We start from the raw sequence: 14,088 nt of genomic DNA, 5'->3' as shown, positions 1-14,088 counted from the left end.
TTTACTCAGCAAAGAGTAAGCCCGTCCAGGCCATGAGCAGCCATTTTCTCCAGGGGAATGCTGTGAGAAACAGTGTCAAAAGCTTTACTAAAGTCCAGGTAGACAACATCTGCAGCCTCTCTCTCATCAACTGAGTGGGTCACCTTGTCATTGAATGAGATCGGGTTAGTCAAGCAGGACCTGCTTCTCATAAACCCATGCTGACTGAGCCTGATCACCTGGTTGTCCTATATGTGCTTCATAACCCTCCCTGGCACCGAGGTCAGGCTAACAGGCCCGTAGTTCCCTGGATCCTCTTTCTGGCCCTTCTTGTAGATGGGCAACACATTTGTTAACTTCCAGTCAACTGTCACCCCTCCAGTTAAGCAGGACTGCTGATAAATGATTGAAAGTGGCTTGCTGAGATCTTCTGACAGGTCCCTCAGTACCCTTGGATGGATGTCATCCAGCCCTATAGACTTGTGTGTGTCTAAGTGGTGTAGCAGGTCACTAATCATCTCCCGTTAGATTACTGGGACTTCATTCTGCTCCCGACCTTGTCTTCCAGCTCAGGGGACTGGGGATCTGGGGAACAACTGGTCCTACTACTAAAGACTGAGACAAAGTCATTAGCTAGTTATTTATTAGTCCAGAAGATAGACTGTGCCCCATCTCTTATCATCCCAGGTCTGTTCTTCTCTACGCCAAATTCTGCCTCTCTACTTCTCAAGACCTCAGCTGTTTTACCAGGCCTGTAGTTCTCTACTCTACATCATTGTGTTAGAATTGTAAATATTATACCTAGAATAACTGCTTGCTAATACTACCTATATAAAACCAATGTTGTACCACACAAGTATAAATAAGTAAATTATATTAGCCATAGGTACCTGATAATAAATTGCTCTCACAGCTAAACCAAGTGAAACAAAGCTGCAGGAAGGCCATGAAAAACTCAGAGCAGGTCTGGCAAGCCTTAGTCCTGAGGCCTTCTAAACTCAGTACAGAGCCTATAGCACTACCCTATGACACAACTACGCAGTCACATCAGAAGCAGGAATATGAGTGCATTTAAATCTATATGCTAACGTACATGAAGACAGCTGGGAGGCGAGGGAGAACGTGTTTCTCAGAATTCATGAAGTCTTCATTAAATTAATGAAGTTCAAAAAAGCCAAGTGCAAGGCCTTACACCTGGGTTGGGGCAATCCCCAGTATCAATACAGACTAGGAGCTGAATGGATTGAGAGGAGGCATGAGGGAAATGACTTGGGGATACTGGTAAACGAATTATACAGGAGCCAGCAATGTGTGTTCACGGCCCAGAAAGTCAACCGTATCCCGGGCTGCATCAAGAGCAGCGTGGCCAGCAGGTTGAGGAAGATGATTCTCATCCTATACTCCACTCAGGTGAGACCCCACCCAGAGTGCTGTGTCCACCCAGAGCTCTGGGATCCCCAGTACAAGAAACGCATGGACTTCTTAGTGCTGGTCCAAAGGAGGCCATGGAAACGGTCAGGATGGGAACACCTCCCCTGTGAACGGCTGTGAGAAGTGGGGCCGTTTAGCCCAGAGGAGGCTCCAGAGACCTTACTGCAGCCTTTCAGTATATAAAGGGTGCTTAGAATAAAGATGGAGGAAGACATTTTACCAATGTCTGTAGTGACAGGACAAGGGACAACAGTTTTAAACTGAACGAGGGTAGGTTTAGATTGGACATCTCTAGAAGCGTTCAAGGTCCGATTACTTTGAACAACCTGATCTAGTGAGATGTCCCTGCCCAGGGCAACGGGGTTGAACTAGATGTTCCTTAAAGGTCCCTTCCAACACAAACCACTCTGGGACTTTGCAGCACTTACGTCGCTGCCCAGCAGCGTGGCAACCCCGATCCAACCGCGCGTACGGACGCACCGCCACCGTCTCACCCACACGGAAATTATTTCTCAGACAGCCTTCGCTGATTGGTTGCTTCCTTGTTATTGGGCGGGTCCCCGAGCCCTACTCGGGATTGGTGTTTTTGTGCCATGTTGCAGGATGAGCATGGCGCCGAGGCGGCTGCTTCGTTGCAATTAGCTGACGATCACGTCTATCTTTGCGTCTCCGTAGATGATTGGCCGTTCTTCCGCTAGCAGGCGGGCTCGCACGGGAGCCGGAAGCCGCGGCGGCGTGTTCCGGTGCTGAGGTGGCTGGGGGCGGGATTGGTTTTCCAGCAGTGGAGCCGCTGCTGGGGTCTGCGCGTGTGGGCCGTCGGCAGGTCAGTGCTTCTCCACTTCTCGGTGTTGTTTTTCTGCTGTGTGCGGTCCGCAGGGTCGGCGCAGTCGCCTGGATCTCGGCGATGGTCCCGACCCGGCTCCTTCCGCCGTGCAGCTCTGCGATACCGCTGCCACCGTCAGTGGGAGCGGCCCTGCTGCCCGGCAGGCCCAAGGAACCGGGGCGGGTTCGCAGCTTCTTGGGGTCCAGGGCAGTGAGGAACAGCGGGGCGGGCTGGACTGGCGACAGTCCTCTCTCTCCCGGGCTCCGTGGTGCTGCCAGGAACCACCACGCCGGTGTCTGTGCTGCGACCGTGCCGCCTTTCGCCGGCGGTCTGGCCGCGGTGCCTAGATGTCCTCGGCAGCTGAGCCCGTTCTGGGAAGGTTTCTTCCCTGTGAGGCCCGCCGGAGGCGTTGCAGTCACCAAAGCTCTCATCGGTAAATCCGTGGGACTGGCGGGGCAAGCGCGCATTCCTGTAGCTGTATTAGTGTTGTCTTCCCCGTTCCTTGGTGGTTGTTGCTAGCTCCTGAGGCCTGGGATTGCAGGTGCCAGCAGCAATCAAGATCTGTTACTCTCCTTTGATCCTTATCCCTTTCAGAGTCCCTCTGCACAGCCTGAGAAGTTTGGTTCGGGGCTTGCGTACAGCAGCAATGCCTTCAATGCCTGGTTTCCGTTAAAGGAAGGGAAATGCAAAGAATTAAACTTATGTATAATAAACTTAGGATAAATTAGGGGAAAACACTGTTAAGTCTTTCTTTCCTTTGGCTGATACCTAGAGATAGAAATGCATGGGTTTATGCACTGCTTATTACTTGTATGCAGACTGTCCTATGACTAGTAATGGACTTAGGCTGTTTGGGTTAGTAAGGGAAATATATAGGAGTGTAAAGGAGCCTCTTCTAGTAAACCACCGTTAGTCCTTGTGTTCAAAGTAAAGTCTCATGAGCAAAAGTTCATTAGTCATAGGAATGCTGAGCAAAACATTATTTTCAACTACAGCCAGAACACAGACTATACTGACTTACATCATAAACACAGTGCAGGTCTTTTGTGTTCTGCTATTAATTAAAAAAATGGAAATCCATACCAAAGTCGGTATGATTCTGGAAGAATCATAGTCTTGCCTCTCTGAGAGCTGTACTGTTTACTTTATTTGGGTGAGGCAGTGGAACACAGAATAACCTCTGTCCTTTTGTGTTTGTCCACTTCTGTTTATGTGGAAATTGGCCAGCATTGTATAATGCTTTCCTGCTATAAACTCAGAAGTGAGTAGGAAGTACAAGCACCAAGGTATTCCTGCAACAAGTCCTTCAGACTAATGCATAAGACAGCTACTACCTTGTGTGTGGACTATTGGCTTTGAGACAGTATTTAAAACTTATGCTTGTTTGTGGATTTGTTCTCAGGGAAGGCTTAAAGAAGACTGAGCCAGGCTCTTTACAGGGGTGTACACTGACAGGATGAGAGGCATTGAGCACAAACTGAAACACAGGAGATTCCCTCTGAACATCAAGAAACACTTTTTTTTAGTGTGTGGGTTACTGAGCACTGGCACAGGTTGCCCAGAGAGGTTGCAGAGCCTCTGTCCTTGGGGATATTCCAAAGCTATCAGGACATGGTCCTGGGTAACTGGCTGTAGGTGGCCCTGTTTGAGCAGGGAGGTTGGACCAGATGACCTCCAGAGGTTTCTTCTAACCTCTTCACTTCTCTGATAAGGTCCTCCCTGAGCCTTCTTTTTGTTGTCCTTCACTGAATTTGCTTTGACAAGTTCCCACCTCTCTTGTTCTGGGGAGCCCAGAACTGGACACAGGACTCCAGATGTGACCTCATCAGTGCTGAATAGAGAGGAAGGATCACCTTCCTCCTGGCAGCGCTCCTAATGCAGCCCAGCATGCTGTTTGCCTTTGCCATTGATGGCTTATGGTCAGCTTGTTGTCCACCATGATCCCCATGTTCTTCTCTGCAGAGATGCTTTCCAGCTAGTCTGTCTCCATCATGTACTGGTACATGGGGTTATACTTTTCCAGGTGCAGGAATTTGCATTTCTCCTTGTTGAACATCATGAGGTTCCTGTTGGCCCATCTCCCCAGCCTGTATAGGTCCCTCTGCATGGAAGCACACCCATTTGTGGGGTATCAGCCGCTCCTTCCAGTCTTGTGTCGGCTATGGAGTTGTTGAGGATGCATTCTGCAATGATATCTGCACTTCTGGGTACATCCTGTCAGGCCCCTGGACTTGTGTACGACCGGTTTGTGCTCCCTAGCCTGGTCCTCTTCCTCTTCTTTGCTCCAGACTTTTCATCAGGTGTTGGTGGACTTTGATTCCCAAAGCCTGGTCTTGCCACTAAAAACTGAGGGAAAGAAGACAGTGAGTACGTCAGCCTTTTCTGTGATCGGGGCCCCTGCCACATTTAGCAGTGGGCCCATATTTTCCCTGAGCTTCCTTTTGCTGTTTATATAATTGTAGAAACAATTTTTATTCCCCTTCACATCCCTTGCCATATTCAGCTCACCTGAGAATATAATTTAAAAGTGAGTTCAAAAGTCATGAAACTATAAGACTGTAGTTGAAGTTATTAGAGTCCATGACTGTGCAATTAGGTGCAGACAGGCCTTAGTTCCTCTGTTTGCATATTGAAGGGGCCAACTGTGAGCCAAGGCCAGCAAGGCATATTAGCTTGAGTTTGGTATCAGGTTAATGTAGCTAGCCTGGACAAAGACCAGGGAATCTTTTTTCAACATACTTCATGTACATGTGCTTGAAATTGTAATGCCTGTATTATGCAGATATGTGCTGAGCCCCATACATATTTCTGGTTACAGTGGGTGCCTACAGATCCCTAGATTCTAGTTTTTTCCCTATTTCTAATACCACTTCTAATAATTCTAATCTATTGGTTCTATCAGTCCTAAATCATGTTATCTTCTATTACCTCATGTCACATCTCAACCACGTATTGTGTATTTGTGACTTTAAGAAGATATACCGAGCTTCCTAATGCTCAATTGGAAGATCAGATCCATCCTCTTCAAATAATGCTGACAGTCAGAAAGGCATTGTTGCATTTGAATGACTGCTTTCTAAAATGTGCTTTTACCACTGCTAAAACAGCAGGTTCTATTCCTCATTGGGGTATCCTTCTCGAGCATTTTATTCTGCAGGCTAAAGAGACTAAGCTCATGTCGTACAGCATAAGAAACCAGGGCATGTCTCTGCAAGAACAGGAGAAATCCAGTTTCCTAAACAGGGAAGACTTTTTTTGCTTCTGATGTATATTGCAAATGACTGACTGTAATAATCCCAAAGTATACTGTGTAGGATGAAGAATGGGTTTATTTCTTTACTGTTGGATAAATTATTTTCATGTTTTTTTTTTTTTTTTTTTCCTCTCCATTAAGAGTCATGGTTCATGCAAACTGTCCATACCTGAGAGATAAAAAAAATGGTGTGAAAGACCTGTGTATGACTGCTCTGCCTTGGAAACCTCTTTACTACTGAATAAGCAGACCTATGAGCTACTTGGTGCATAAAAGAGGTTGGTGCTCACATGTTCTTTTCTGTTGTTGATACTCTAATGTACCTTGTGACATTTTTCTACTTCTGCAAAATTAGGTGGTTAGAGGGTTTGACTGCTGCAGAAAAATAATGCATGACTGTTCATTCCATTGTCAATATTTCCACGCTTAAGTGGCAATCTAAGAGCAGAGATTTGCTTACTAAGATGAAGGAGGTCAGGAATTAGTGTATCATTGTAGCCAGCATTAGAAGCCTACTTCTAGCTAAACAGGGACATCTTGTCATATTAAAAGATGCCATTTGATGGAGATTAATTATTGTGATGTAAACTTGATCTTATGGCTAATGTGAGTTTGCCTAGTTTCAGTTTGCACTATTAGAGCTTCTTTTACCTTTTTACAATTTTATTTGCCATTTACAGGCATGGACTTACAGTTGGGACAGATATGTAGCTTTTCTGTTGAGAAATACATCAAGTGTCACGTGATCTTTCTTCACAGAATACTCAAATGATTTAGGTCTTAAGGGATCTTGGGACTTAATTTGATCAAGCCCTCTGCTTTTAGCATGGCTAACTTCAAAGTTAGATCAGGTTGCTATGAGCCTATTCCAATATTTTTTATCATCTTCCTTGTGCATTTTTTTTTTTTTCTGATTGAGATCTTTTAGGCTGCAGCTTGTGTCCACTGCCTCATGTCCATCTGCTGTGCACTTCCTAAGAAGTGTCTGGCTACCAAATAGACAATTATAGGGAAGACAGTAATTATATCCCCCTTGTTAACAGCCCTTCTCAAGACTGAACAATCCTAGCATTCCTAGCCTCTCTGTATGTCTTGTAATCTAACCCCAAATCATCCTGGGGGCTTTCTGCTGTACTCGCTTCAGTTTGTCCCTGTAATTTTTGTGTATCAGTAAGCTTCAAAGTGGACACTGAGCTTCCTATGTAGTCTTAAAAATGCTGAATAGAAAGGAATAATTGCTTCCCTCAACCCGCTGACTACAGGTTGGTCTTACTAATGCAACTCGGTATATATTTGACCATCTCTTCTGTGAAAGTGGATTTCTGATTTAAGTTGAGCTTATCCACCAGCATCCCTAGGTTGTCTCCTGCAACACAGTTTTACAGCCGTTTGGTCCCCAGCCTGTAGTAGTGCATATGTTTGTTCCACCTCAGGTGTAGGGCTCTGTTTTTGTCTTTTTCTGAACTTCATGATGTTTCTATCCATCTGTTTCTCTATCCTGTTGAGGTTCATCTGGTTGGCAGCTCTATACTTTTGCTTATCAGCTGCTCATTAGAATTTGGTGAACTTACTGAGGTGGATTGCAACCCTTTGTCTGGGTTAATAATGGAGAGCTTAATCTGCCGCTCTCCCCAAAATGGCAAATTATGTATTGCTGGCTGGTACTGCTCCATTTTTCTGGTTCTTCACCTCCACTTGCTGGATCAGTTTGGCTCCTGAATTTCAAGGAAAGGAAAGAAGGTAGGCTAAGCAGCAACCAGGGGATACATGCCCTCTCCAGACTATTCCCTTATGTCAAGGTCCTGTCCTGTCACATATGTGACATGCAGAGGTCTCCTCATCTCTCTAATGTGACACACTTGTATCTACTTAGCAAACATCAGGGCTGAATTCACCATTCACATTACTTATTAACAGAAATTTTCTTTTATGTATTTAGAGGCCATGTACATGATCTTTCTTTATTTCTGAGGTTTTACTTTGTCTTTTCTCTCTTGGCAGAGGAGATGTATTCCTTGTAAGCCTGGTCACTTCTGCAGCGTTAGAGATCAGTATGAAGGGATGCTTACTCTCCTTAGCAGTTTTGACTCTGTAGCTGTATAACAAGTTATAATAACAAATAACAAAGAGTATTCTGACTCTTTGTTTTGTTTTAGGCTGAAGATGCTGAGCCGTTTGTCAGGTTTAGCAAGTACTGTTTTACAAGAGCTGTCAGGTGGTGATGGAGATGCAGTTAGTGAATCCTCTATTGCTGTAAGTATAGTGTTATCTGAAGACTTTTGAATTTCATAGAGAGTTATTTTGGGGAGTGTGATTCATTTGACTGCAGTGAGAGCTGTTTCCTCTTCCTTCACTGCTGAGAAGTAGACTAAGCTGTCATTCTACTCTGCTTCTATATTCCTGACCTCTGTGTTAGCACTTTTGTTGTACAGAACATAATCTCTTCAGTTTCCACGTCTCAAGGTGATCATAGAAAACAAACTAGAATTAGGGTGAAGAAAGACTTTTAAGGATACTAATGATTCTGTGTAGCAAAAGGGGGAGCTCTGCATGATTGGGTGACAGTGGGAGGCTTGATCTGTGTGTTGCCCTTTGGTATTTGAGACAGTGGATAGTGTGTGAGTGGTAGAGTCTCTCCACTACCACTCATTTCAGATTTGCTCATGTTGTCTTCAGCAAAGGTGTTCTTTTTTGTGTATTGGCTCATGGGTATCCTAAGCTTTCCTCTTGGTTTCACCTAATTTTGTATAGTTCTATGGGCTACATGAACTGTTTGCAAGCATCAGAGCGCAGCATTTAGGAGTGAAGCTGAAATTATCATTTGAATGCTATGCTGCAGTGTGTTCAGAATTTTTTCCTCCAGAGCAGTTGTTTCGCTGTTTCAGGTACAAGCTTTAGAGCCAGAAGCAGAAAGCATGGAGGAGGCACCTGAGGAACTATTGGAACGCCTAGCCCAAACAGAAGAACTAGTGGTACAGCTGAAGGATTTGATCCGAGAAAAGGATGCCCTGCTCCAGCAAAAAGAAACTGTACTCAAGGTATAATTTCTTTCACTCAGGACCTGGAAGTGAGAATAAAATGCGGCTTCAGCTTTCTGTGCAAGCCAGTCTCTGGTTTCTTTTGAACATTTGAGACATCTGCACTACTCAATGCATCAATTCCAGAGAATTATTGGAATCCAAAGAACGGACAGTAACCCAAGAGATGTGGGATAGCTTCTGGTCATTTTGCTTAGGATTGATTCCTTTAGTAGATAAATTACATCCAAGTTATGTAGCGTTTTGTCTCAGAGCTCCTCAAGGCCCATGCAGGATCCTAATGGCTCTAATAAATACTAATATTTTCTGTGTGATGTTTTTCTTTCCCCACTTCAGAGTGTTTGAGACAGAGTAGGCTGTGCTGCCGTCACCCAGAAGTCCAGTGGTTTTATGGCATGTAACCAAGGATACATATCTCATACCCTTAAGTGTGACACGAGAGAAAGTGCAGTTACTTGAGACAGTGTTGAGGAACTGTGTATAGTAGAAGAAGTCAAAGTGAGTTTGTACTAACTGCTAGGAGAAGTCCCTTGAGTGATCTATATCCCTTGAAGAGAAAGTACTAGAGCAGAAGCTAACTGTTTTGCTGTGTATAGTGTTTCAGAGCAAATTTGTTTCCTCAGTGTGTTTTAATTAGCACTGTTACCGGGGTAGCAGGTTTGGACAAAGAATGTCAGACTGACAAATTATATAACTTTTCCAAGTGGTGCTTTCAGGGTCATAGCACTGGAATTTTAAGTGCAGTCAGTTTGTATCCTTCTTTTACAGGAAGAGCGAGAGGCTGCAGATGCTAAGCTGATGAAGCTTAAACTTCAGGCCAAAGCCAAGCTGGCCTCTCTGAACAAACGCATTGAGGAGCTGACAGAGAAAGGATCGCCACTGCCTGCACAGACCTTATCAGAAGAGCAAGTGTGTCCCAAGGTTGGGAGAACAGGGCTACTTAAAAGATGTTATCCTCTACTGATAATCTGACGCCACTCAATATTTCAGGTCCCAGTGAGCTAGCAGGTCCTTACCTCTCTTGTTAGCAGGACATTCGTAGGTCCAGCAAGGATGTCTATGCTGTAGGAAGCCAATTTGTTCAGCTTCCTTGTACTGCAGATGCACTTTGAGTGCAGAACTTCATCTCCTCAAGGGTATGGGCCAGTTTTACTTTGCATACCTTCAGTAATCTGTTGTAGCTAAGTTCTTTCCTGCAGAAATACACGTCTATCTGGGTTGTAAATTTCAAAAAGTTATCTGTTATATGAGTAAAGCAAAGGAGAGGCAAGGTTGTGTGAAATACAAGAAGAAGGAGGTAAGGAGATCGTTAAAACTGAAAGGCAGTAACTTCAATGTAAATTTTTTTTTTTTTTTTTTCCCCAGCCACGTAGCCTCTTGTGCCAGCACAAAGCTTTATGGTTAACAAGCTATAATTGTGTAAAGCTAGGTAAAAAGTTAGGGGAAAGTGTCCCGTACCAAGACACTAAAGAAGCTATTAGCTGCTACCTATAAACTCCCATTTGAGCTGGTAATTTTTGAAAAATTAAAATTGCTCTGCTGACCACATACTTTTCTTTAAAAGTAGTAATATTAGGCAAAAGAAATGTGATAGAAGTCCAAACAGATTGCAGGACATCAGATGATGTTCATTAAGCCAGAGAAGATAAGGGTTATTTGAAACACTGCAGAAAAACAAAGATCATAGGAAACGTTAAAGGGTGAGTGTGAGAGGTGGCTATTAATGGAATAAAGATTGGTTCCGTGACTTGTGATTACTATTTTTGATTGGAATAATAAAATCATAGAAATGTGCTACTGTAATTCACTTTACAATACAATGTTGAGAATCTTTCTCAATGCAAAGAAGCATTTGATTTTCATATGGAAAGAATTGGATGATTTTGAGGATTGACATAATATGAAAATAAAGCAAAACTTAACAAGTGCGAGATCAAGCACTTGTGGTATCCTGCCATTCTATACTGCAAGGCCATGAAAAAAATCACCCGTCTGTAGAAGACAGTGAAGGCTCTAGAATCTGTTTGGCTATGTCACTTCAAATTGCTGTCCTGCTGCTGAGGCTTTTTTTAGCTTACTCTTATGTAGCATGTGTAGACCTGTGTGCTGTTACTTTCATTTGTGTAGACTTGCTATTATGGACTGAGTGTTCTTGCTTCAAAATTCAAATTTATCTGTTAAAGAAGGCAAAAATGAGAGAAAGATTATTATCAGTTGATCAGTGTGATGTAGAGTTTAAAACGAGGCCTGCTCTTTTTTTATATAAGGCAAACAGTTATCCTTCCAGCTATTGTACTGAGTGGCAAGGCCCCATGTGGAGTGTTGTCATGTTCTGTTTACTTGGAATTAGGAAGGGTAAATTCTGAGAGCAGCAAAAGACTTTTCATTCTCCCATTGTCTTAGTAGCTGCTGTTACTAGACACTCAAAATAGCTTGGCTATTTAGTCAACCAAAGGCAGAGAGGAAATGTCATTTCTTTCTAGAGTTGTATGAGGAAGGTAAGCACCAAGAAAGTGGGAGAACTGTTAAAGTGAAAGGACAATACTGAAAGGTGAATGGATGGTTATAAATTAGCCATTAAGAAAAATGGCCTTCTAATTAGAGGAATGAAGTCTTGCTACAGTCTCCAGTGAAAAAGATGTGGACCAGAGCCTTATTTGTTTTAGGTTAGGACACCATTTCAGAGAAATTATGTTAGGGCACCTACCTGCGGTATTATGTAGTTGACCCACAAGGCACTTTCTAGATACTTTCTTGTAAGGTTGGACCTACTGAGAAGCTACAGATTCTTTTATTTATAATTATTTCCCCGAGTAGATGCTGTCTTGAATAATGGTGATATTTCTTAGATAGATACCTGTCATTTGAAGATGAAAAATTCAGGTTAGGGTCGCATATCATGCTGAGATATTGAACATTAGTGGTTCCTTTTGAAAATCATGAGGGATAAGTATAGCAAAGGGCTTTTTTTTCCTCTCCATGTTGGGATCCTCATGGTAAGGGTGTATTTTAAAAATCTAGTTGCCACTATTACTTTCTGGGTTTTTAACAAGAGTGCATCATTTTCAGGCGAATCAAAATATCAATATATCTTTCTATTAAGTAGTTGGTATTTGTATACAGAACAATTGAATCTCCTCTTAAACTTTGAAAGGGGGTAAACACAAATTTTGTTCAGATATAAGAATTTATACATTTCAGAAAAACATGATATTTGAAAGCTTGAGCTCTGGGAGCTTTATGGCTGTGCTGCTGTCCTTAATTGTGGTACTTCATGTAGTGTCCAGTATGCAGGGACTTTGTCAGAAGCTTTTCCAAATCCAACTATAAATATGAATCCTGAAAGCTAATCCCAAGTAAGCAAACTAATCCACCCATGTTTCTCCCCTAGAAACTGCTTTGCCTCAGCATTGTAAATTATGTATATCCCTGTCTCCTTAAAGCTTCCTGCACTTCTGTTGTTTCTTTTTTTACCCTGGTCTAAGCTTAAGTGCAATTAAAGCTTTCCTTCTCTGTCTATTCTGTCTGCTTCCAAAGACCTTCTCTGTAGGTGACACATCTTTTGAGGAACAGTAGCTTCTTACTTATACTTACTCCACTGACCTGTAAGTCCTTCTTTAAATTTATAATTTTTTCAGAATGGGTTTAAAGGACATAAATACTCTGTAGACTCCATATGCTGTTGGTGATCTTTGATCCAATACCTGTAACAAGGAGAGGGAGAGAGATACATTCTGTATATATTCAGTCAAAAATGCCCAGCACTAAGTGCTTGAAGTTGGGAGTGCTGAGACGATAACAATATGAGGATGTTTTTCCTGCTTCTCAGTGACAGTGTTCATATGCTGGACCTAATACCTTACTCTGTGTTAAGTAGGTGTATAACCGTGGTACTGGAGAATTGCCTGCCATACAGATGATCTTTGAGAGACAAAGACTGCAGGTGTAGTATGCTAGTATGTCTAAATAGACATAGCCTGAGGACATTTTATGTGAAATGTTGTCCGAATTTAAATTTCATGGTCGTAAACAGAGGATTTTAGTGCCTCAGAGTGGAGTAGAACTGATGATTGTTTACATGTTCCCTTAGCTTATTTCAAACAGCTTCACTGCTATCAATCCCTTTAGTCTAAAGAGAATTCCCATGGGCATTTTCTGTAATCTAGAATGTTTAATGTCTGCCCCTTTGTCAAGTGGAGAATATTCTTCTATTTCTAATTTAGAAATGTTTCATTTCTGGTCTTAGATAAATATATTAAATTTAAAAGCCTCACAAATCAAAGTGGTCACATCGTAGTATGTGTATTATAGCTTATTTAACAGTATGTTTCACCTTAGTTTATATGGTAAGTGTTCATGGATAATTAGCCATTCCAAACTGATTTGACACTTCCTAATTAAGGACATCTTGCGAATATCTAGACAGAAATAGGGAAAATAGTTACTGCATAAGAGCACAGTACCTTTCTAATTATTATTTTTTTTAATTGACCAGTAATAATGATCAATTTACTTTCTTCTGTTTCTTTTCTTCCCACTTCTTTCCTCTTGCAGTGTCAGAATAACAAAAATACGAGTGAAGGGCATAGAGAGGAAGCTGAAGCACTAAAAGAGCAGCTTAGGGAGCAAGAGGAGACTGTTCAGGATCTGAAGGAACAGCTGGCTGTAGCCAAAGTGACTCTGAAAGATGCTGAAATCAAATATGCAACACAGGTACATAAAATTTTTTCTATTCATCAGTCTGTGTGTGTGTCTGTTTCCCACCCCACCACTTACACTAGCATGATAGAATAGAATAGTTCAGCTGGAAGGCACCTACAGTGATCATCTAGTCCAACTGCCTGACCACTTGAGGGCTGACCAGAAGTTAAAGCATATTATTAAGAGCATTGTCCGAATGCCTCTTAGACACTGACAAACTTGGGCCATTGATCACCTCTCCAGGAAGCCTGTTCTTGGTATGTGACCACCCACTTGGTAAAGAAATGTTTCCTAATGTCAAGTCTGAACCTCCCCTGATGCAACTTTGAACCATTCTCATGCATCTCGTCACTGGAGAATTGAAGAGAGACAGCTGTTCCCGAGGACATGTTGCTGCTAGGGAATATGGCTAAATCCTGCAGCCTGCCAGGCAAGGTTGCCAAAGCTCCATGCCCCCTAGTCTAGCCAATAGTATGGCTGAGAATGTGTTCCTAGCAGGTGTGCATGTACAACTCCTGTAAACGTATATAGGTGGCCAGCCACATAGATAACAGACAGAAGCACCCAGTACTCACAGAAGCACAAACAGTGGCAACAACAGCCTCACCCTGTTCCCTCAATGGCAGCTCAGCTGAAATAACAGGAAGAATATATACAGATGTACATTGTGGATCTTGCCAACAGATGTGCTTAGACACTCAGTCTGCCCAGTAACTGACCCCTGGATTCAGGTCTCCCCAGTTGCTGGCATGTGGACATGCAAAGTCTCAGGGCCCACAGTTCCACTCCAGCTGCTGGTACAGACTTATCACTCATACACACATGTGCACAGAGCTGGCTGGAACTCCCCAGGTCACTCCAAT

General features: G+C 42.9%; 1 protein-coding gene across 11 annotated transcripts in view; it reads left to right on the top strand.

The window, feature by feature from the left end:
- Positions 1–2,144: 2,144 nt before the first annotated feature.
- Positions 2,145–14,088, top strand: part of GOLGB1 (golgin B1) — a 50,433-nt gene continuing 38,489 nt past the window's right edge. For 2 of the 11 annotated variants that reach the window (XM_042792257.1, XM_033003698.2), the window contains exons 1-7: positions 2,157–2,233; positions 5,628–5,764; positions 7,643–7,739; positions 8,372–8,524; positions 9,293–9,445; positions 12,402–12,467; positions 13,079–13,237. In XM_042792257.1, the coding sequence (XP_042648191.1) occupies positions 7,650–7,739; positions 8,372–8,524; positions 9,293–9,445; positions 12,402–12,467; positions 13,079–13,237 (621 nt within the window). In that variant the 5' untranslated portion in view covers positions 2,157–2,233; positions 5,628–5,764; positions 7,643–7,649. Of the gene's footprint in view, positions 2,234–3,635; positions 4,601–5,627; positions 5,765–7,642; positions 7,740–8,371; positions 8,525–9,292; positions 9,446–12,401; positions 12,468–13,078; positions 13,238–14,088 lie in introns of all 11 variants that reach the window. The other 9 variants (XM_033003701.2, XM_033003702.2, XM_033003699.2 and 6 more) reach the window with 9 other exon arrangements.

The sequence above is a fragment of the Tyto alba genome, unplaced genomic scaffold (assembly GCF_018691265.1).
Source record: "Tyto alba isolate M040663 unplaced genomic scaffold, T.alba_DEE_v4.0 Super-Scaffold_2, whole genome shotgun sequence".
In the NCBI taxonomy this organism is placed as follows: Eukaryota; Metazoa; Chordata; class Aves; order Strigiformes; family Tytonidae; genus Tyto; species Tyto alba.
Note: the sequence above shows the minus strand (reverse complement) of the source record. Positions and strands in the feature narration are given on the sequence as shown.